We start from the raw sequence: 25,481 nt of genomic DNA, 5'->3' as shown, positions 1-25,481 counted from the left end.
TGTCCACCACCATGCCTGCTTCACCCATCTCTGTTTCTCCCAGCGCCTGTAAGTGTTTAAACATGTGAACGCTGGAGCATGTAATTTCCAGGGCCCATTCCAGAAATAAAATGTTATAAATCTCTAATTCAAGTTGTTTCAATAAAAGCACAAGATGGTAAAGCATTATAGATTATAGGTTAAACTACATTATAGGTTAAAATAGACTTTCTTGGGAAGTCTAACAATGAAGACCCCATTTAGAGTATAGTAAGTGTGTATGTTTACAGGGATAGAGGGCAAACATATAGTTTATGGGTGGCCCACCTGACAGGTATGGGATTTGATTGTATCACGAATGCTCCCCTCCTACTCTTTCATTGTGGCTTCTTCTTTGTCTTTAGATGTAGAATATCTTTTTTGGTATTATTTTTATTGATAGTTCTTTAGCAATTCATTGTGATTTTGATGTTTTCATAAGAGGAGATAAGCGCAAGTACTTCTGCTCCACCATTGTGTCTCTGCTTTCCCTGGTGATATATATTCCTATATTTTTCTCAAGAAGAAAAGCAATAAATTTGACCCCTAAATTTACTCCTATAGCACAAATTTCTGTGACTTCCTGATCCACACTAAGATAAAGCTACACTCCAAACCTAAATCAAAAGTCCATAGTTACAGAATGACTTTTTATGCAGAGAACATCTTAATTTGCTGGTATAACATGAACCATGTAATTTATCTAGAAAATGGCTTTAAGCTGATGGTTGGCATGCATATTACAATGCCTACTGAAATAGACTGATTTCTAAACATATTTTCTCTGGATTAGAACCTCTTCATATCCAAAATTATTATCATATTATGTTATGCTCACAAAGTTCTAATGAACTTCACAAATCTGCCTGCTCTATTCTGAGTACAAAAATATTTAGCCTAATTTGTTTTTCCATTATTTTATACAGTAATAAAGTAATATCAGAAATGTTATTACCAGAAACAACATAATGTTTTATAATTATTAGACAGTGAATCTTGTGAAGTCATATTAAAAAAAAAAACAATTACCACATGTTAAATCAGATAATTCAAGGAAGAGGCTTATATGAATACTAGGGGAGCTATTGGCAAAGAAAGTTTTTTCTCTGAATCCTGCACTTTGAAGGAAATTTTTGCCATTTAATTAGGTATGATTCACCAACCAAAGGTCTATAGTGTGATATTTTCCCCCTCCCAGCTTAAAGTAAACTTAAAATTGTCTGAACTTTGGATGTTTATCCTTTCACTTGTTTTAGAAATGGATCCTTCCTGGATCTTTTCCATTGCTTTCCTGATTAATAACAAGTTGTATCACCATACTGTACTGTACTGACAGAACTCTAACATTATTCCAATCTGTTTCTTGGCCATGTGTAATAATGTGACAAATTATATACATATGTATAATTATATATATATAAAGTATAATTTTATGGGGTAATTCACCTAGTATTTGATGGGGACATATGAATATATATTGAAAACATATAAAATGACAGTAATAATAGATAACATTTACTGAATGTTTAGTATATACCAATCTCCCCCCTCCAAGTTTCATTTAATCTTCATGTTAACAGCAAATTTTTATCCTGTTTTAAAAGATAAGGAGACTAAGGCTCAAAGAGAAGGAGTAAATTAACCAGTTACAAGATTAGTCAGAGGCTGAGCCAGGATCTTAACTGACCTTTGTGACTGCAAAGCCTATGGTTTGTGTCGCATGATGCCTGACAGCCAGCAGGCACTGCTAACATTAATGTTCCCTTTTAAGAGTCCCAGTGCTGAATATATACTTCTTGACATAAGATTAGCTTTCAACTTCAGGCATATATTAAACTTGTTTTTATGTTATATAGTCTATTCATGTGAATGGGTTGTAACAGACTATCTTTTGAGGAAACTATTTTAAATATAGAATCTCACAACGTTCTTACAAGGGAAGGTAGGATTTTTATTGTCTCATTCCCATTTATCAGAGCAAAGTCCGGTGACGGTTTAATGATTTGCCTAAGGTCTCAATTTCTAGAAGAGCAAAGAAAAAGCCAGGAAGTCCTCCATCTCTAAGTTCCAGACTAGTGTTAGTTCTCAGTCCTTTTTTTCCCTCTGCTAAACCCTGCAATTAGCTGATTTCTGCTCTTCAGCTTCTTGAATTATGTCACTTTTTACTCAATGCTATTGGTTTCATATATTTCTAAGATTCAGCATCAGCATTTTCTGTATCTTTTACCTCCTAATTCTGAGTGTTTCCATCTGATCGCCTATTTTTGTTCTTTATGGGGTTTTGCTTTATTTCAGTTTTACCCCAATTATCCAGGAAAAGCTGCCTGCATCTTTTGAAAGCTCTGATGTTCTCAATGAAAAGACCTTCTGAATGACCTTGCTTGTCTCCCATGGAGTTGCGTATCACAACTTCAAATACCCTACTAAAATGTTACCCATTTGGCATCAGTATACAGAAAAGGCTGCATTCTGTGATAAGAAGTACAGTGGTGTTTTCCTAGTGAGAGAACAGACTTCTTAATGGGGAAAAGGAGAAGTATAATTTCCTCAGATTTAGCTAGTATTTCAAACACAATGGTGCTTTTCTTGCAGGACTAGTCTATAAGAAATGTATAGGGAAAGTCCACAGGAACCAATGCAACAATTAAAATTTTGGTCATAGAATTCTATTAATATTGTTAATAGAGTTTCCTTTAGAAACTCTTTTTTCCAGAAATGTTCTTCAGCTACAAAAACAACTACTCATTGCCCTTATGGATCATAAAAAGCAGTTGGGCAGAGGAGACACATAACAGAGACTCAAACTAAGTAATTGAAACTCTGGTTCACAGACTTCTAGAGAGGTATGTTTATCCTCTCTTACTTTACTTGATTTAATTCTGAGAGCCTTAATGACAGGCTACATTCAGTGTGTTGATCCACAGAGAAAAAAAAAAAGCCTAAAGATAACATTACATTCAAATATTCTAAAATCAGTTGGGACACGAATGATTCAGATTGACATAGCAGTTGCCTATGGCAGTGATGCCGCCAGAGGGCAGGGTTTGACTTCCGGAATTGCTTCCCTCCAGAGGCTATGGTTTTTCCAGTGGTCATGTATGGATGTGAGAGTTGGACTGTGAAGAAAGCTGAGCGCCAAAGAATTGATGCTTTTAAACTGTGGTGTTGAAGAAGACTCTTGAGAGTCCCTTGGACTGCAAGGAGATCCAACCAGTCCATCCTGAAGGAGATCAGCCCTGCGATTTCTTTGGAAGGACTGATGCTAAAGCTGAAACTCCAGTACTTTGGCCACCTCATGCGAAGAGTTGACTCATTGGAAAAGACTCTGATGCTGGGAGGGATTGGGGGCAGGAGGAGAAGGGGACGACAGAGGATGAGATGGCTGGATGGCATCACTGACTCGATGGACATGAGTCTGAGTGAACTCAGGTAGTTGGTGATGGACAGGGAGGCCTGGCGTGCTGCGATTCATGGGGTCTCAAAGAGTCAGACACGACTGAGTGACTGAACTGACATGACCACAGGAAAAACCATAGCCTTGACTATACGGACCTTTGTTGGCAAAGTAATGTCTCTGCTTTTCAATATGCTATCTAGGTTGGTCATAACTTTCCTTCCAAGGAGTAAGCATCTTTTAATTTCATGGCTGCAGTCACCATCTGTAGTGATTTTGGAGCCCAGAAAAATAAAGTCTGACACTGTTTCCACTGTTTCCCCATCTATTTCCCATGAAGTGATGGGACCGGATGCCATGATCTTTGTTTTCTGAATGTTGAGCTTTAAGCCAACTTTTCACTCTCCACTTTCACTTTCATCAAGAGGCTTTTTAGTTCCTCTTCACTTTCTGCCACAAGGGTGGTGTCATCTGCATATCTGAGGTTATTGATATTTCTCCTGGCAATCTTGATTCCAGCTTGTGTTTCTTCCAGTCCAGCGTTTCTCATGATGTACTCTGCATAGAAGTTAAATAAACAGGGTGACAATATACAGCCTTGACGAACTCCTTTTCCTATTTGGAACCAGTCTGTTGTTCCACATCTGGTTCTAACTGTTGCTTCCTGACCTGCATACAAATTTCTCAAGAGGCAGATCAGGTGGTCTGGTATTCCCATCTCTTTCAGAATTTTCCACAGTTTATTGTGATCCACACAGTCAAAGGCTTTGGCATAGTCAATAAAGCAGAAATAGATGCTTTTCTGGAACTCTTGCTTTTTCCATGATCCAGCGGATGTTGGCAATTTGATCTCTGGTTCCTCTGCCTTTTCTAAAACCAGCTTGAACATCAGGAAGTTCACAGTTCACATATTGCTGAAGCCTGGCTTGGAGAATTTTGAGCATTACTTTACTAGCGTGTGAGATGAGTGCAATTGTGTGGTAGTTTGAGCATTCTTTGGCATTGCCTTTCTTTGGGATTGGAATGAAAACTGACCTTAGGAACCATCAAATCCCTTGAAGACCTTATGATGAATCTAAGTTCAAATTCTCCTTTCCATTGTTCATGTACAGAATCCTAGAATTCTGGAAAATGTTCAAAGAGGATAATTTCTAGAAAGATCTGACATAACAGATATTTAGTCAGCTCACAATTTTGGACCCTCTAATAAGTATTCAACATGACCTTGAACATTTGAAGGCCACCTGACAGAATTTTATCTTTTGAGGAATCTATAGTTTCCCTGGGAAGATATGAATACATGAAACAAAACCACCAATAAAATGTACTGAATAATTAACTCATCCCATGAAAGATGTGAACTACAGGTTATCAAGAATTTAAAAGGGGAAAAAAAAAATCCAAACTAGAAAAGCTTCTCAACAACAGCAGTGTTGACATCTTAGACCAGACTGTGGGGGTCTGTCCTGTGCCTTGTAAGATCCTTAGCAATATCTTTGGTCTCTATTCTCGAGGTGCTAGTAACACCCCCCTTCTCTTGCTCACCCTGTTATGGAAACCAAAAATGTCTCCAGACATTGAGAAATGTCTCTGGAGGGCAAAATTACCCCTGATTAAGAAGCGCCAAACCAGAGTATGAAGAGATGACTTTACCAAAACAAAAAGAACTGAGCCTTGAAACTTTAAACTGTCAAAAATATAAGGATCTTCTCTCTAAGCCTCAGTTTCTTCATCTGAAAAGGGGGAATAATGGTGCCTCCCTTCACAGGTCTTGTATTAGTTTGCCAGTTCTGCACAACAAAATGACAACAGAAATTTATTTTCTCAGTTTTGGAAGGTCAAGGTCAGAGTGCCAGCAGAGCTGGTTTCTGGTGACACCTCTCTTCGTACTTGAAGATAGTCATCTTCTCATTGTGTTCACATGGCTTCTCTGTGCAAGCACATTCCTGTCTGGTGTGTCTCCCCCTTACACCAGTCATACTGGATTAGGGCTCCAACCTCATGACCTCATTTAACCTTAATTACCTCTTCAAATGCCCTGTCTCAAAACACAGTCACATTGGAGATTCAGACTTCAACCTATGAACTTGGTGTGAGCATGTGCTCAGTTGCTCCTTTGTTTCTGACTCTTGCAACCCCATGTACTGTAGCCCACCAGGCTCCTCCATCCACGGGATTCTCCAGACAAGAATACTAGAGTGGGTTGCCATTTCCTCCTCCAGGAGATCTTCCCAACCCAGGGACTAAACCCTGCGTCTCTTGTGTCTCCTGCAGTGGCAGGCAGATTCTTTAGCACCGAGCCACCTGGGAAGTCCCATGAATTTGTTGTGGGGTGAGGAGAGACACAATTTCATTCATAAGAGGACTCTTACAGAGATGAAAGCAAGTAGCACAATACTTGGAATACAGTAAGCATTCAATATCATAAACATTACTATTGTTAATGTTAAGCCACCATTATTATAAGTCCTCTATGTGAATCAGATACCAGCGGAAACAGAGAAGAGTATAAAATGGTTATACATTGAATAAATTTATCTGAACACTTGTGTGTCACTTTGTGCTGAAGTTACACAGTTGAAAGGTTTAAACAGATATTTTCCCCACTGACATAAATAAGTATCTCAAAGATGTGCTGGCTTCCTTTATGCAAAGGTCAAAGGGCAGTGGACAGTATCTCTAGCATCTGAAGAGTAATAAATGATCCAGAAATAAACGTTTAAGTGCTTTGGGAAATTTCTATGTATAAAGAAATTCTATGTAAATATTTCTCCAAGAGGAGGCTTGAGAGTGATAATTCACATTCACCCTCTTAATTTGATTTATAGGCTTCACCAGTCTTACAAGAGATATGAACAAAAATAAATTAGAAAAGAAAGGAAATAAACAGTTTCGGTCATGGTCTTCAGTTGGAACCAAATAACTGGAGATTTTGAAACTGCGAAGGAACATGGGCCTTCTTCTGCCAAAAATATTTATTTATAAAAACTAGAGGGGGTTAGATATTTCTACCACACTTGCTTATCATATGAAATTTCTGCTGGCTCAAGTGAAACCATGCTGCCCCATTTCCTACTGTGGGGGTTTCCTCCTTAACCGCAAGTGCTTTCCAATTGGAGGCTTGTAGCTTCAAGAAACAGAACAGAGTCAGCTTAGCTAGCTAGAAGAACAAGAGGAGAGTTTTATATCTTATGAAAAAAGGGAAGCACTAACAGGGTTGTTGTTACAGCAAGTTCAGGAAGAATGGAGTTGATGTTGACAGTTGCTGAGCTGAACAGTTTTATTGTTGGTAATAAAAGCAGAAATTGGTTGCTGAAGGTGAAGGCAAGAAAAGATAGGAATTGCTATGGCAAAGTTAAAAGCAAGATGGTGGTCTTGGTGTGCCATAGAATGTTTGAGAACATTTCACCTTATCCTTAAAGAGTTGCTGCTGGATGAGTTATGTGCAACCTCACTGCATAGCTTTTGTGTGCAAAAATGCTATTATTCCCCTTTACAAACCAAGGGATGCATTTATTCTATGTTTATAGAAGAAACAAACAATCCAAGGCAAAGAAGTACATTATCTTATCCAACTCTTGGAAAGAGTTCATTTTTTCTTCCTGCTCAGACTGCACACAAATACTGGGAATACATTTTAATTTCAAATCTGATGTGTGACATCTGGTAACTCATTTATTGCTAATGAAGTTTTCACAGGAAGCAGCAGTCACCGGTATCTCATCGTATTTTTCAGTTGGCAAAGTGTTGTTTACCTTTCATTGGCCCAGCTTCGATGCCTCTTATCACAGGCTGATTAATGAGAAAACACAAGTAGCCCCACATAGAAATGAATGGAGAGGTAAATAATGGGAGATGGAATGGTCTAAACTTTTCTATTAAAATCAGTGCTGTAGTATCATTGTAATCTATATTTTAAAATTACATAGGTATTCACCTATGGCTGATTCATGTTGATGTTTGGCAGAAACCAACACAATACTGTAAAGTAATTATCCTTCAATAAAAAATAAATAAATTTAATTAAAATTAAAATAATTATATAGGTATTCAAGAGAATGGTGAGAGCTGGAACAACTGTTCAAGAAGCTTATCAGCAGTGCCTTTTTAGACTCCCTCTCTGAGTCTTTCCACCTCTTTCTGGTCCTTTATCTTCTTCTATTTTCAGAATCACATGTAGTTTTCTAATCCTTCTTACCATATTTGCTTGCAGGGGAAAAATTAGTCATTTACACCACAGTATGATTTTAATAAAGCTAATGAAAGTCTTAAAGCTACAGGATCTCATAGCAACTCCACATACATGACCTCATTTGTTTCTCACAACGGTATGGTGAACCAGAATGGACAGGTATTTTTTGCTTCATTATCATTATTGTTATTTATCATTTATTATAATATTGTCATTTATTATTATCATTATCATCATGAACTTCATTATCGTCATTTTCCAGATGAATAAGATGAGTCACAGGTTAAGTAAAAAACTAAAAGCTCCATAGCTCATGAGAGGGAAATCGTGTACTTGATTCTGACTTTTGACTTCCAGCCCCACGATCCTGTACTACCTTAACTCTGACTCTCACCTGAGTCAGTGCGTCTCCTCCCCCACGTAGATCTTGGTTCTAATGAGAGTACAGAAATGGGTATCACCCAATCCAGTTAAAGAAATTCCTAAGAGTAGGTACAAGAGTTATTTGACTAGATGACCTCCCATTGGGCTGCACTTAAGCTATGCTAGTCCTAAATGTTTAAAATAAATACACAGCTTAATGAGTAATTCTCAAGCTGCATTTAGGAAGTTGTTCTATTTCTTCAGGTTTTAACACCTTCAAAGGGTCAAACAAAAATATTTTAGCTGATGGTACTTTCATTGTGTGTTGGATTTGATTTTGCCTGTGAATCACAAAGGGCTTCCCAGGTGGTTCAGTGGTAAAGAATCCACCTGCCGATGCAGGAGATGCAGGAGACACGGGTTCAGTCCCTAGGTCAGGAAGATCCCCTGGAGAAGGAAATGGAAACCCAATCCAGTATTCTTGCCTGGAAAATTCCATGGACAAAGGAGCCTGGAGTGCTACAGATTAGACTCATAGAGTTGCAAAGAGTCAGGCACAACTTAGTAAGACCAGACAACAGCAGTGAGTCATGAAAGGCACAGAGCCTGTCAGCAAAGGCTGCAAATGAAGATGCCAATACAGCAGTGTTTTGCTTTGTGTGTGTGTGGCGGGGGGGGGGGGTTGTAAATTTTATTTATTTTAATTGCAGGCTAATTACTTTACAATATTGTAGTGGTTTTTGCCATACATTCACATGAATCAGCCATGGGTGTACATCCTGAACCCCCACCTCCCTCCCCGTCCCATCCTTCAGGATTGTCCCAGTGCGCCAGCCCTGAGCACCCTGTCTCATGCATTGAACCTGGACTGGCGATCTATTTCACATATGGTAATATACATGTTTCAGTGCTGTTCTCTCAAATCATCCCACCCTTGCCTTCTCCCATAGAGTCCTTTTTTGCTGTCTTTTTTGCTGTCTCGCATATAGGGTCATCATTACAATCTTTCTAAATTCCATATATATGTGTTATTATACTGTATTGGTGTTTTTCTCCACCTCATTAGAAGTGATTCAAATGCATTCTTTTTAGTAGCTGAGTCATATCCCATTGTGTATATGTACCGCAGCTTCCTTATCCATTCATCTGCCAATGGACATCTAGGTTGCTTCCATGCCCTAGCTATTGTAAACAGTGCTGCGATGAACATTGGGGTACACGTGTGTCTCTTTCAATTCTGGATTGCTCGGTGTGTATGCCCAGCAGTGGGATTGTTGGGTCATATGGCAGTTCTATTTCCAGTTTTCTAAGGGTTTTTAAAAGTGTGTGCCAGAATTGCCTAGAGGGCTCATTAAAATAGCTTATTGGACACCACCCACAGAGTTTCTGATTCAGTAGATCTGCGATGGGGCCTAAGATTTGCATTCCAAAGAAATTCCCAGGTGATGGTGCTGCTGCTGTTCCAGGGACCACATTTTCAGAACCATTGCTAGAAGGGTTAGGTAAGTAACTTATGTGAGAGAAGCACCTGTGCTGTGCTGTCCAGTTCGGTGGCCAGGCAAGTGGTCACTGAGACTTGAAGTGTGGCTAGCCACATTTGAACTAGAATATGCTGGGGGGGTGGGGGGGAACTATACTGGATTTTGAAAACTTGGTGAAAAATAAAGTAAAATATCTCAATAATTTTTAGGTTGATTACATGTTGAAATGACAATATTTTGGATATATTGGGTTAAATATTATTATTTTTAATGTGGCTACTAGAAAAGTTTTAATTGCATATGTAGCTAACCTTTTTCTTTTGTACAGCACTGGCAGAAAGAATCAGAAACTAGAGAATGATGGGGATTAGTGAACCATAGAACATTCAAATCCCAAAAGTTATAAACCCTTTGGGGGGAGCCAAAGAAAATACATCTATTGGTCAGACTGAGCCTGAGGGCCTCACTCTTTACCCAGACATTTGCTGCTACAACATAAACACAGATGCTATGCAATGTCATATTACCTTTCTTTCAGCATTAATCAAGCACCATGTTATAATCACTGAAGCAAAAGCATTAGATTATAATAATGGAAAATATTTCTGTTGAACTTCTGAATGAAAAAAAATCCATTAATCTCTTGAAGTTCTCAGTTTTCTTTCATTAAATTCATTTCACTTATCCTTGCATTATAGAAAGGTTATGTTTTCAAAATACCTTCATATCTTCCAAAGACCTAACTTTTTAACTTTAACAACCTATGAAACAGAAGTGAGAACTGGTGCTGGTATTCTTACACAAAATATTTTGTAATATTTATGAGACAATAAAGTAAGAAACTAAATGACTTATGTAGTGGTTCACACAGTAAAGAATCTGCCTGCAGTGCAGGAGCCAAGAGTTCAATGCCTAGGTCAAGGAAATCCGCTAGAGAAGGGAATGGCTACATACTCCAGTATTCTTGCCTAAAAAAATCCCATGGACAGTGGATCCTGGTGGGCTACAGTCAATGGAATTGCAGAGTCAGACACAACTGAGTGACTCATGCTTAGTTCACTGATTTTAGGGGCAAAACAAGCCCTTGAACTATATCCTAGTCCAGTCCTTTCTCTGCCAAACCACTCTGCTATCTTTCCATCTCTATGACGTTTTAATGTAAAAAAGTAAATTAAAAGTAGCAAACTAAACTGTATTTGAAAAAAAAAAAAACTGTGATAAAATAAAAATCTAATGAACATTACCCTTTGTTCTTGTTCAGTCACTCAGTCATGTCTAACTCTTTGCGACCCAATGGATTGCAGCATGTCAGGCTTCCCTGTCCTTCACCATCTCCCAGAGTTTGCTCAAACTTATGTCCATTGAGTTGGTGATGCCATCCAACCATCTCACTTTCTGTCATCCCTTTCTCTTCCTCCCTTCAATCTCTCCTAGGATCAGGGTCTTTTCTAATGAGTCAGCTCTTCGCATCAGGTGGCCAAAGTATTGGAGCTTCAGCTCAGCATCAGTCCTTCCAATGAATACTCAGGACTGATTTCCTTTAGGATTGACTGGTTTGATCTCCTTGCAATCCAAGGGACTCTCAAAACTCTTCTCCAACACCACAGTTCAAAAGCATCGATTCTTCAGCTCATTTTCTTAGCACAAAAGTCCATTTAACTCTTGAAAGCATTAACTAATATAATACTTTGAAGTATTATACTACATACTATATTACTGTGAGGTTCCTTTATAATACTCTGACCTCACCTGTATGTGTTACCTAGGCAACTGAACCACTGTAAGAAAGAGAAAGTGTTAGTCCGTTAGTCATGTCTGACTCTTTGCAGCCCCATGGATGGTAGCCTGCCAGAGTCCTCTGTCCATGGAATTCTCCAGGCAAGAATATTGGAGTGAGCTACCATTCTCTTCTCTAGGGGATCCTACCAACCCAAGGATCAAACTCAGGTCTCCTGCACTGCAGACATATTCTTTACTGTCCGAGCCACCAGGGAAGGCCCGAACTACTGTAAGCATTTGCTAAACTTTAAAAAGTTGTATTTTTCTCACAAAGAATTTGAGAGTAGGTTCGTTTCAAATAACTTATTTTAATAATAACACATGGTGCCACTTTTTTAATATTGATGTTATCTTGACTCCCTAACAGCAAAGTATGCTTTTAATTTTGTCTTGCAACCACGAACCAATCTGTCTTTCCCCTGGCAACTGGAACTGCCAGTGAATAACACAGGGGTGCATGAGAGGTTCACAGTCTTTGATCATAAATGGAGTAAAAATAGCTAGTCAAGATCATGTTGTTGTTGTTCAGTCGCTAAGTCGTGTCTGACTCTTTGAGACCCCATGGACTGGAGTATGCCAGGCCTTCCTGTCCCTCACCATCTCCAGTGTTTGCCCAAGTTTATGTCCATTGAATCAGTGATGCTTTCCAACCATCTCATCCTCTGTCTAGATCATGTCCAAACCGATAATCTTGACTTCATCAACCTAGAGTCACAACCAGATATCCAAATGCTCTGCTGAGGAAACATTTCTTTGGATAGATAATTAATCTAAAAAAAAAAAAAATCAGAAGAAAAACCTACTATCACTATAACATAATGAACTTATGTTATTTAGTCACTCTGTCATGTCCAGCTGTTTGCAAATTCAAGACTGAAATACGCCAGGCTTCCTTGTCCTTCACTATCTCCTGAAGTTTGCTCAAACTGATGTCCATTGAGTCAATGATGCCATCCAACCATCTCATCCTCTGTCACCCCCTTCTCCTCCTGTCCTCAATCTTTCCCAACATCAGGGTCTTTTCCAGTGAGTCAGCTTAACTCTACTTAGTGATCTTAAGTACAGCTTATTTATCTTCAATAAAAGGCAAAATTCTTTTCATTTAATTTTTAATAAAAAAAAGAGTTCTTAGATTTAGTTATACAATGTTATTAAACCATTATGACACTAATAATACCTATATCAACAGATAAATAGTTGGCTAATTTTATGATTTATCAGGTAATTTCTACTTGTCAAGCCATTATTGCCTTTGTCTTCAAAAGATGCATACCTATCAGAAGAAAGATTATGAAATTTCAGTGTTTCAAAAGGTTTTTTGAAGCATGACAATAGAGAGGTCTGGAGAAGCTAAGTGACTCATTCAGGGTCACCTAGCAAATGATCTGAAAAGCCAAACTTAGAACCCAGGCCTCCTTACACATTGTGCAGGACCAATTTGTAGACTATCATTCAAAGAATATTCCTGCTGCAATCAGGAAATTGGGCACTTTGGGGGAACATGTACAATATACTGAATATTTAATCCTCCTAGCTTCATTAAAATTTATGGCTATGTGATTTATATAACATTAAAAACTTTAATCTGCAATGAATTGTCATGTGGCCAATAATCTCTAGCATAAAACTCATAATACATGGAAATTCTATAATATTATCATCATTTCTTAGGGGTATAAATTAATTAGTGCATCCTTTCCTTCCCAATAACTTTCCTCATACCCCTTAAAGTGGAATTTGAAATGAAGTAAACAGTTTCTGCTCCTGATTTAAAGTCTCAAAGATGCAAATGTGGAATGGCTTCCCATATGAAATCTGGGGTTTTGTTCACAAAGTTGGATAAAGCAGCTGTTGCTGACTGAGATGCCCACCTAGGAACTGCCTCTTTCATCTGTTGAAAAAGAGGCCTGTAAACAGTCTCCAAAACCCATAGCATTAAAATGATGTTGCCTCCTGAGATACTGATCTTCTGAAATGTGATTATGATTATGTGATTATGATTCCCTGGGTGAAATTCTGTGAGTCCACAAGTGTGAGGAATTTGGGAGTATTAAAGGACAGGGGTTCATTTATGTACAAGATTTTTTCCAAATTAGATGTCATTTTCCTTTTCTCCTAGTTTCTGGAGTCTCTTTCTATATTCACTAGAAAATCTTCCATGACCTTCTATATTTAACATAAGAAGGATATTTTTCATTAACACCAACATGTTAAAGGAAGATTTTTAAGCACCTGATTAGACTTAATCACATATCTTTCATCCTTATATTTTCTTTTTGAAATTAAAGAACAACAACAACAACAACTCATACAACAGAAATACCCAAGAGTTTAGGACAGACAAGAGTGGGAGGAAATACCATAGGAATGAAGAGAGTTGTTTGGGGAATTGGGGTATTCATCACAACCAACTTATTTAAGCTCCTGATAAACAGGAGCTTCTCAAGTGGAGAGAAATTTAATTGTAGATTCAGTTCAGTTCAGTTCAGTCGCTCAGTCGTGTCCGACTCTTTACGACCCCATGAATCGCAGCACGCCAGGCCTCCCTGTCCATCACCAACTCCCGGAGTTCACCCAGACTCACGTCCATCGAGTCAGTGATGCCATCCAGCCATCTCATCCTCTGTCGTCCCCTTCTCCTCCTGCCCCCAATCCCTCCCAGCATCAGAGTCTTTTCCAATGAGTCAACTCTTCGCATCAGGTGGCCAAAGTACTGGAGTTTCAGCTTTAGCATCAGTCCTTCCAAAGAAATCCCAGGGCTGATCTCCTTCAGAATGGACTGGTTGGATGTCCTTGCAGTCCAAGGGACTCTCAAGAGTCTTCTCCAACACCACACTTCAAAAGCATCAATTCTTCCGTGCTCAGCCTTCTTCACAGTGCATCTCTCACATCCATACATGACCACTGGAAAAACCACAGCCTTGACTAGATGGACCTTTGTTGGCAAAATAATGTCTCTGCTTTTCTGTATGCTATCTAGGTTGGTCATAACTTTCCTTCCAAGGAGTAAGTGTCTTTTAATTTCATGGCTGCAGTCACCATCTGCAGTGATTTTGGAGCCCCAGAAAATAAAGTCTGACACTGTTTCCACTGTTTCTCCATCTATTTCCCATGAAGTGATGGGTCCGGATGCCATGATCTTCGTTTTCTGAATGCTGAGCTTTAAGCCAACTTTTTCACTCTCTTCTTTCACTTTCATCAAAAGGCTTTTTAGTTCCTCTTCACTTTCTGCCATAAGGGTGGTGTCATCTGCATATCTGAGGTTATTGATATTTCTCCCGGCAATCCTGATTCCAGCTTGTGCTTCTTCCAGCCCAGTGTTTCTCATGATGCACTCTGCATATAAGTTAAATAAGCAGGGTGACAATATACAGCCTTGACGTACTCCTTATCCTATTTGGAAGCAGTCTGTTGTTCCATATCCAGTTCTAACTGTTGCTTCCTGACCTGCGTACAGATTTCTCAAGAGGCAGGTCAGGTGGTCTGGTATTCCTATCTCTTGCAGAATTTTCCACAGTTTATTGTGATCCACACAGTCAAAGGCTTTGGCATAGTCAATAAAGCAAGTGTTACATTATTAGATATTAAAGTATTGAATAATTTCCAAGAAGCAAAAATTTAGTATTAACATTATACTTTCCTTGAAATTTATACCCTAACTTGGAAAGAACTTCTGAATTTCCTTTCATAGCTGAGTTCTTTAGCTTCTTGCACTATTTTGGACAAAGCAAAGGGTAGGACTGGTTGAGAATGACAGAACATTTAACCACTGTCACCAGAGTTGTTTACACTTGGTATGAACAGAAATAAGAAAGTAGTTTGCACTGCTTTCATTTCCTCTGAGGGAGGCCATGGTGGATGATATTGATTTAGTAAGAGGGTCAGAAACCACTACTTAACCACTTAGACATACCACACTTGTATGCATTAAGTTTGAGAAGATTGAATCTTAAGTATTCAGTTAATATGGCATTAATACTTTTACTACGTATTTTTGTATTAAGAGAAAGATTCATCTGGGAATTGCAGAGGCAAATGAAATCATCTCCAGGGAAAGTAACAGAGAAGGAGTCAGGCTGGGATTATCAAACAAAAGCATGGCATTCTCCTGTGTATCTGACTTGAGAGTAGGTCACGTGCCTTATAATATAGACTTTCTGCCATGCTTTCTTCTACATGGCTTCGAGGATTCCCAGCATAAATGAGAGTGTCATCCAGAAAGACTTGGATGCTTCATCAAAGGGCACAATGGAGAGGGTGGAGCAAGAAGAAGGACAAGACTATAGTCTAAAGCTTATTGGATCCAAGCAACTTAACTATTATCACCAAATAATGTGTAGAGCAACTTCCAGTCAAGATGAGGACAATGGATTAAGCAATCATGGATATTAACCTTTTTTCTCTACATTAAATATCACGTTAGAGCACCGAAGAAGAATTAAGACCACATGGGCCAGGGACAAACCAACACCAGATACACAGTTGAGATAAAGTTCTAATGACTTTACCAGAATGGAAGTAAAGACCATTAGACTCATGTACTGAAGGCAACTGAAACTGGATTTCCTGGTTAAAGCCAGGAACTGAAAAACTACTGCCCATTATGATCTAAGACTAAAATAACTTCTGTAGACCAGTAAAAATTTGAGAATGGGTAGAGGGCCTAATGGCTTCCCTGGTAGCTGAGTTGGTAAAGAACCTGTGTGCAGTGCAGGAAACCCCAGGTTCCTGGGTCAGAAAGATTCCCTGGAGAAGGGATAGGCTACCCACTCCAGTACTTTGGGGTGACTCAGATGGTAAAGAAGAGACCTGGATTCGATCCCTGGGTTGGGGAGATCCCCTGGAGGAAGGAATGGCAGCCCACTCCAGTATTCTTGCCTGGAGAATCCCCACGGACAGAGGATCCTGATGGGCTGCAGACTGTGATGTTGCAGAGTCAGACACGACATGACTGAGTGACTAAACACAGCACAGAGGGCCTATTATGCAATAACTGCAAAGTAAGGGGTAGAAAACCAGGCTGAGAACCAGCTCTAAGAACTTTTCCAGATCAACTGAGAGTTGTATGTCCAAGCAGAAATTTCACCCACCACCACCATCCAGACACTCAGACCTCCTACAGAAGCTAATTTTCACTAGAGATGGACTCACAGTCAAAGACTACAAAACCTAAAATGAAGGCAAATGCCTTCATGTCTGTAGATGAAACAAATAGAATTTACATCTGAAGAACTACAAACAGTAAAGCAATTGAATAGGGGCTCTTAACATACAGATGTTCAAAATGTTTAAGGAGGTAAGGATAGAAATAGACCCCATAAAATAAGAACAGAAGGTTAAGATATAAGAACAAGTGGATTTGAAAAAGGAACAAGTAGAAACTCTAAAAATTTTAGTGCCAGCTTCTATGATTCAATTAATTCACAAACAGATACTGACTTAAGAGTTATTCCCTGTAGAATGCCTCTCTCATTACTGGGGGAAAAACACACAGGAGCAAAATCAGTTGCTTTCTAATGTCTGAATTATAAGATAGGATCAATAAAGAGAATGCCTTTTGAACAGGATGGTTTATTGAGCTCTCCATCATGACAAGAAACTTACAGACACTGACCTACTCTTTCTGATATTTAAGAAAGATACTTTGATAGATTATCCCAAAATATAATTACTTGGTCTTTTAGTTCTGTCTTTATTATCATAGGAAACTTCAGAGTATTTTTTTTTTCTTCAGATTGCAAACTCATTTATAAAGGAGCTTCTAATGGACAAATTAATTAGATTGGTTTGGGCTTGAATAAAAGCTTAAGGAGGTATTAATATTCTAATCAATTTTTAGAAATGTGGTGGACCAGTGTTCTTGCCTAGAGAATCCCAGGGACAGAGCAGCCTGGTGGGCTGCAGTCTATGGGGTCGCACAGAGTCGGACACGACTGACATGACTTAGCAGCAGCAGCAGCAGAGACTGTCATACAGAGTGAAGTAAGTCAGAAAGAGAAAAGTGAATACCATATATTAAGTCATGTATGTGGAATCTAGAAAAATGGTATGATGGCCTTATTTGCAAAGCAGAAGTAGAGACACAGACATAAAGAACAGATGTATGGATACCAAGGGGAAGGGTGAGGTGGGAAGAATTGGGAGACTGGCATTGACATATATACATTATTGATACTATGTAGAAAATAGATAACTAATGAGAACCTACCATATAGGGAACTCAGTGCTCTGTGGTGACCTAAATGGGAAGAAAATCCATAAAAGAGAGGTACATGTATATGTAAAGCTGATTCACTTTGCTTTACAGTAGAAACTAACAAAATATTGTGAAGGAACTATATTCCAATAAAAATTAAGAAAAAAATACAAAACTGTTCTTGAAAAGTCAAAAAATATTCCAAACGAAAGTCTTGGGGAAATATTCTTAGAATTTAAAAAAAAGATAAAAAGAAAATCTTTCTTAGGTTTGTTTTTAAGAACCAGGGAAGCTGTCAAAGACTGCAAGGTAATTCCTACTAAACAACCAGTAGATAAATGTGGTGTGGCCACCATGAGCCAACCTTGTGTTTGCAGCAGACTGAGAGTTCCCACCTGACTCATGGAAAATGTATTCAGCTGCTTAAGATTATTTTTTACTCATACTTTGAAAGAACAACAGCTTGGTGTTTTAACCTTTTAATGGCAGGAAAAAGAGCTTACCGGTGATAAACTTTTTTTTTTTTAATTTCTCATGCTTTTTTGTCTCATGGCTGAACCAGCCCTTTCTTTGCATTCAAAATAATAATAGTAAGATCCACATAAAACACACTTATTAAATACTTACTGCTTGAGAGTGAGACTCAGAGATAGACTCAGTACTTTTAAGTTATCTCATTTAATTACAACAACAATTTAGTGCAATAAGAGGCATTGCTCCCATTTCTTATAGATGAGGAAACTGAGACTTACATTCAGAGAAATGTGATGACTTATTCAGAGCTACACTTATCTGTAAGTGGTAAAGGAAGATTCATTTATAAGCATTTTGACTCTGAATTCCATCTTCTTTCCCCCAAGAGGAAATGATGTTGTGGAGTTCGTGTAAACCACAGAGCCTGAGTAAAAGCTACAGCAAGACCCAGAAATAGAGAGAGGTGGCCCCAATATCACTCTGTCACAATAAAGCGATAATTGTTTTCACTCAATATCCTGTAACCCTACTGGGAGAAGCAGCAGAACAAAACAAACAAACAAAAAAAAAAGCTGCTTTCTGGGACTCAAAAGTTTGGAGATCACATCTTTTCCTCCTTCAGCTGCTCACCAAAATAGCATCCTTTCAAGCTTCAAAGAGAAGCAGCCTAGTCTTTTCCATTTATTCATTATCAATCGAAGGCGACTCCAATCATAGGAGTTCCATTTTTCTCTCTCAGGAGCAGCTTTCTCTAGGGAAGCCTACGAGTGACGATAGTGCAGACTAAGAGAACAATATTCTTTGCACACCCATATGGCCTGTGTCACCCTTCCATCCAGTACACATTCATACACCATCCATACCCAGAAGGTCTTGCAGTATCTATAAATTTACAGGAGCAGTTTCCCATAGATGCAGCTGCAGGCATTCATAAAGAAGGAGAAGTTCAAGCGATGACAAAATCTCTAGTCTACCTTAGCTGGCCAGATGCTTGCCTCTAAGTGCTAACCACTCTGATTTCCATACATCCTCCAAAGCCTACGTACCATCTCTAGGACGCGTCCCTGATCATTCTCGGAAATCCTCACCACTAGGCAGGGTCAGTAATAAATACAGAATATTTCACATGCCTATGGAATGGTATAAGGATTCAACACATTAGAGACAATTCTGGCTTTAAGACTCCTAATCCCCCAGCTAGACTCAAATGATCAGGAGGAGCAGAAGGACTGTAATTTTATTCACTTTGCATTCCTTACCCCAACACATAATAGGTGTTGAGTGAATATGGGATGAATGGATAACTGCCTGATGAATGCACTCTTTGCATTTCTGCTTCCTCGTGCTTGTTCCTGATGTTTTCATCACTGAAGTTCCTCTCCTTCTCTCCTTACTAGGTAGGAAGTCTTGGTCATTACTTACACAAACATTTATATAAAATGTTCTTCCAATTAGTATATTCAGGGCTATGCTCAGAGTTTCTCAAGTAATATACTCACTAAAACAATAGATACCTCACTCAAATTTCCAGGGATGTTGCTCTAGTTGTTCAGAGCAACCTTTTATATTAGTCAATATGGATTGATGGAAACTTATGAAAAGGCTGACCTCACAATGTGAAAGAATTGGACTACAAATCCGTGTTTATAAATTGGTCCTTTCAAATACAAAATTTTCCACAGGAATTCTTTTATAAATGATGGTTACAGTTCAGGCCTACTCAATAAAATTCTACCCCATCTAGACAAAAATTAATGGAACCAACCAGAGTTGTGTGCCCTCAAAGTAAGATGAAGAGAAGAAAGAGAATTTCCTCCCTGCTCTTGGGCACCCAACTCGGGGCACCCAAATTTATTCCTTCCTTTTAGTGCCCTTATGCCCAGATTGAAACAAATATTTAACTCTCCCTATTTTCAGTTACAGAGTTATGGAGTTCAACCCAGGACACTTTTAATCTTTGAGATTCTAAAACCTTGACATTTTCAATTTTTCCTAGGCAAAATCCAACTTATCTCAACTAGATATTAGAAGAAGAACAAATAATTAATCCACATTAAGGTGTAAATGACTGCTAGCCATTTATAAAGCATTTACTTTTTAATAGAGAATACTTGTTTACCTAAATGAATATATACTTCTAAATTGGCATAATTTTAGTAACTATGACTTTTTTAAAAACTGAAAAATCAGGAAAGTATAGAGAAATCCTTCTGGGTGAAAAAGAAATACATCAAACCTCCCTCATAACCTAGCCCTAGTTTCTGTTAAATTATTCCTTATTTTCATCTTCTTTTGTTTTGTAAACTACAGATTTCTAAAAGTGCCAAGGGTTTATTTTGTCAATTTAAATTGTGTTGGGTTTAGGTTTTAGCTTATTATCAAAGGTGAGGCTCAGGTTGACACTGAGCATTTTCTATCAGATTCTTTGGGAGCAGAATGTAAATTGATTTCATTAGCCCCCTAGAAATTAGTCTCAATACTCTCCACTTACAACTTTAAGTTATATAATATTCACCCATTCATGTGTCCACTTGTTTTCTTATTTATCATCTGCCTTCTGGAAGGTATGAGGGTTTACACTAGTGAAAAAGATGATTCCAAACAGGCCTTATCCTCAAATCACTGACAAACTAGTGGAGAAGACAGATAAGTCAACATGCCATTACAATATATAGGTCAAAACCTACATCCAAAGTGCCAAAAGAGCACAAGAAAATGGAACAGCCAATTGCTCAGGCAAGTTAGGAAGGCCCCACAGAGCATGTGACATTTGCTTGTTGGTGGATGCTGAGACCCCTGTGAATGAAAAGGTAAGAAAGGGATTTAGTTCATACAGCTCTGACTACAAAAGGAGAAGATAAAGAGGGTGTAGAGCCAAAAACCTCAGGTAGGGAGAATAACTGCCCCCCTTGGGGGAGGCAAAGAGGCCACTTAAGAACCTCTTTTTGCCAGTGTTATGTTTTATAATCTGGCTAACTGAGACTCATCCTCTCACAGCACCACCTCATTACTACCTTAGGTGCATGTGTTCAGCCAGCTCTCCCAGACTCCACGTGCAGCTCTCCTGGGCAGACTAGAAGTGTCCTATTCCTGTTCTTCTTCTTACCCCGGACACTTTGCTACAAGAGGAAGCAAATCTAGGGACCCATGCTCATCTAGGGACCCACTCCTGGTGGAGCAATGGGGTCCTTCCCAACATCCCTCCCCTGCCGGGCCAGCCTAGCCGATGCCTAGGGCTGCCTTTCACCTCAGAGCATGCCTGTGCCCCATCCTGCCATGTGACCATCACAGCACCTTCAGCTTCCCTCCAAGGGTTTTTAGATAGACTCTTGTCTAGGGCAGACTATGATGCTTCTCTAAATCACATCAATGAAAAGCTTGATTGTTGATTATATAAAATATTGGAGCAAATATTTGCAGAGGTCTTTATGGAGCTCATTTCAGAGCATCTGATTCTTCCTAAAATCCTAAAGAACTGCTGCTGCTGCCTTGAACCCCAACAAAACACATTTTATTGGTAATCCTGACCTAATCCATTCATTTTACATCCTTTATTAAACAAATGGTTAATTGAGATTAAACTCCAGAAATGGCTTGTGGGCACAAAAGTTAGGAGATTCAGGCCCTTTTGCTACACGGAGTTGGAAGTTAAAGAATGATACAGGGTGCTCGGGGCTGGTGCACTGGGATAACCCAGAGGGATGGTATGGGGAGGGAGGTGGAAGGGGGGTTCAGGATGGGGAACACGTGTACACCCATGGTGGATTCATGTTGATGTATAGCAAAACCAATACAATATTGTAAAGTAATTAGCCTCCAATTAAATAAATTTATATTAAAAAAAAAGAATAAGTGGTGACTGCATGTAATGACCTGGAAAACCATACAAAGAATGCTGTTCCCCAAAGCCTTCAGCCTTCCCTTTTATCCCCTCCTAAATCAATTCCTCAGTAACCTAGAGGCAGCAATTCCAACCACTTAAGAGAGGATGCTAATAATTTTTATACCTAAGATTGTGAGATGAAAGAAATGGTTCAAAGAATAAGGTACAGCTATGTCACATTTCTGAGGTTTAAGACAATTAGTCTTGCTTACCTAAGGAAAAGCTCAAGTCTTTCTGAATAACTAATTTAATTCACTAGTATTTTCTGAGATTTACATTATGTTTTTAAATCTAGGATTTACTCTTAGAAAAAAAGGCAAAGGACCTATGTAAATATTCACCTAGGAACCCACTTCCACTGATCTGGGGGATATTTATCATTCCATAGAAAAGCAATGTGTTCTGAAACTTAATTTAAATGTGCAATCTTAGATTTTTCTCTGCTTACAGCTTTTCTCCAGAAAATATGATCTGATTTTTTTTTCCTAAAACTAAAGTTGAGGTACTGTATTTATGAATAAGAAATAAAACTATTTGTTTACAACTAGAAATTTCATTTTTTTTCATCTTTTTCATTTTTATTTTTTCTAGGTGCATTTGGCATAGTGTCTGAGACTGACTAACCCAAGAGATCAAAATGATCCTCAACTCTTCTGCCGAAGATGGTATTAAAAGAATCCAAGATGATTGTCCCAAAGCTGGAAGGCACAATTACATATTTATCATGATCCCTACTTTATACAGTATTATCTTTGTGGTGGGGATATTTGGAAACAGCTTGGTGGTGATTGTCATTTACTTTTACATGAAACTGAAGACTGTGGCCAGTGTTTTTCTTTTGAATTTAGCTCTGGCTGACTTATGCTTTTTACTGACTTTGCCACTGTGGGCTGTCTACACTGCTATGGAATACCGCTGGCCCTTCGGCAATTACCTATGTAAGATCGCTTCAGCCAGTGTCAGTTTCAACCTCTATGCCAGCGTGTTTCTACTCACATGTCTAAGCATTGACCGCTACCTGGCTATTGTTCACCCAATGAAGTCCCGCCTCCGGCGCACAATGCTTGTGGCCAAAGTCACCTGCATCATTATTTGGCTGCTGGCAGGTTTGGCCAGTTTGCCAACTATAATCCACCGCAATGTATTTTTCATCGAGAATACCAATATCACCGTTTGCGCTTTCCATTACGAATCCCAAAATTCTACCCTCCCGGTAGGGCTGGGCCTCACCAAGAATATACTGGGATTCTTGTTTCCTTTTCTGATCATTCTTACAAGCTACACTCTTATTTGGAAGACCCTCAAGAAGGCTTATGAAATTCAGAAGAACAAACCAAGAAAAGATGATATTTTCAAGATAATTTTGGCAATCGTGCTTTTCTTTTTCTTTTCCTGGGTTCCCCACCAGATATTCACTTTTATGGATGTATTAATTCAGTTGGGCCTCATCCGTGACTGTAAAATTGAAGATATTGTTGACACTGCCATGCCCATCACTATTTGCTTGGCTTATTTTAACAATTGCCTGAATCCTCTCTTTTATGGCTTTCTAGGAAAAAAATTTAAAAAATATTTTCTACAGCTTCTGAAATACATTCCCCCAAAGGCCAAATCCCACTCAAACCTGTCGACAAAAATGAGCACACTCTCCTACCGCCCCTCAGAAAATGGAAACTCCTCTACCAAGAAGCCTGCCCCATGCATTGAGGTTGAGTAACACACTTGAAACCTGTCTGTGAAGTCACCTTAAAGAAGGAGAAGAAAAACATTCTTGTACAACACCTCACTACCAAATGAGCATGGACTGCATTTCAGAATTAAAGGAGAAAATAGATTATGTGGACTGAACTGACTTGTCTACAGCTCTGAACAAAAGTTCTTTCCCTTTGCAACTCAACAAAGCAAAGCCACATTCTCCATGTTTTGCATTAGGTAGATGATGCCCACTCAAAGAACTGATGTCAGAAACTGGATGAAAGTGTTGATTTGGAAAATTTTACTGGGAGAAATGTCCTCTCCCTAGTCTGCTCTTGTTCTGTTATTTTTGATTTCCACATGAAAGTACTTCAGTTCAGTTCAGTCACTCAGTCGTGTCCGACTCTTTGCGACCCCATGAATCGCAGCATGCCAGGCTCCCTGTCCATCACCAACTCCCGGAGTTTACCCAAACTCATGTGCTTTGAGTCGGTGATGCCATCCAGCCATCTCATCCTCTGTCGTCCCCTTCTCCTCCTGCCCCCAATCCCTCTCAGCATCAGGGTCTTTTCCAATGAGTCAACTCTTCGCATGAGGTGGCCAAAGTATTGGAGTTTCAGCTTCAGCATCAGTCCTTCCAATGAACACCCAGGACTGATCTCCTTTAGGATGGACTGGTTGGATCTCCTTGCAGTCCAAGGGACTCTCAAGAGTCTTCTCCAACACCACAGTTCAAAAGCATCAATTCTTCGGCACTCAGCTTTCTTCACAGTCCAACTCTCACATCCATACATGACCACAGGAAAAACCATAGCCTTGACTAGATGGACCTTTGTTGGCAAAGTAATGTCTTTGCTTTTGAATATTCTATCTAGGCTGGTTATAACTTTCCTTCCAAGGAGTAAGCATCTTTTAATTTCATGGCTGCAGTCACCATCTGCAGTGATTTTGGAGCCCAAAAAAATAAAGTCTGACACTGTTTCCATGTTTCCCCATCTATTTCCCATGAGGTACTTAGAATATATTAAACCTCAAGAGGAGCAACAGGAGAGAAGAGCTTAAGACTGCCATGCCCAATTTCCAAAGGGCAGCAAAGCTTTCGTGCCTATTTAGCTATTAGCAACTGCGGCCCACTTGTACCTGCTACTGCGCATTTCATACAAAGACTGGCTAAGCAGTAGTTGTCAGGTTCCAGAAGCTGTTGTGAAACCCAACCCGTGTCTTATAGATTCACACTGCAGAAATATGCCAGCTGAGTGGCCTATTTGTATAATGATGTTTCTGTAGTCATGTATAAAAATTATATTACTTGTAAAGGTGTTATTCCAGTCCCAGGTAGTCATGTTACTTTTATTTCAGATCTGAGAAGTATATATATTTTGTGGTGAAAGATTATATATCATAAAATATTCCTTACTGTTTTAAAAAGTATATATTCAACCTGTGCATGTGTCTCTCTAAACTGCTATCTTATTAAAATTTGGCAAAGTTATATTCACATTAAATAATGTTATTGCAATGTATTTAATCTTCATTACTTAAAATAAATGTTGGTTTATTTTTAAAACAGGACAACTGTGAATAAGTTCAAATGTATTTCCATTTAAATCTTGATACAGCTGATAGTTTAATACTGTTGGTTTTAGATTTAATATGCTGCTATTGAAAATACAAAGAACACACTTTCTTCTACTGCACAACATGGAATAAATATACCATTTTGAGTTTTCCAAAGTTTGTCATGCAACAAAAAAAAAAACTCGTTCCTTATAACACTAAAATAAGACATTATTTTACACAAAATTTTAACAGGGTTTTTCTATTCACATACATGATAATTGTAAGAAACATAGACTATATAAGAAAGCAGCAAAAAAAAAAAAGCCATATTTAGTTCTCCTGCTCAAAAATTACCATTTGAACATTCGGGTACCTTGTTATGTTTTCTTGTATTCATTATATACACATACATATTTAAATCACGATACTGAAATCATAATGTATTT

The 25,481-nt window shown here is 38.7% G+C and overlaps 1 protein-coding gene across 2 annotated transcripts in view; it reads left to right on the top strand.

The window, feature by feature from the left end:
• AGTR1 (angiotensin II receptor type 1) overlaps positions 1 to 25,042 on the top strand; it is a 54,641-nt gene extending 29,599 nt beyond the window's left edge. For both annotated transcript variants that reach the window (XM_061419184.1, XM_061419180.1), the window contains one exon: positions 22,372 to 25,042. In XM_061419184.1, the coding sequence (XP_061275168.1) occupies positions 22,418 to 23,497 (1,080 nt within the window). In that variant the 5' untranslated portion in view covers positions 22,372 to 22,417 and the 3' untranslated portion in view covers positions 23,498 to 25,042. The remainder of the gene's footprint in view (positions 1 to 22,371) is intronic.
• Positions 25,043 to 25,481: the final 439 nt, after the last annotated feature.

The sequence above is a fragment of the Bos javanicus genome, chromosome 1, assembly GCF_032452875.1.
Source record: "Bos javanicus breed banteng chromosome 1, ARS-OSU_banteng_1.0, whole genome shotgun sequence".
Classification (NCBI taxonomy): domain Eukaryota; kingdom Metazoa; phylum Chordata; class Mammalia; order Artiodactyla; family Bovidae; genus Bos; species Bos javanicus.
Note: the sequence above shows the minus strand (reverse complement) of the source record. Positions and strands in the feature narration are given on the sequence as shown.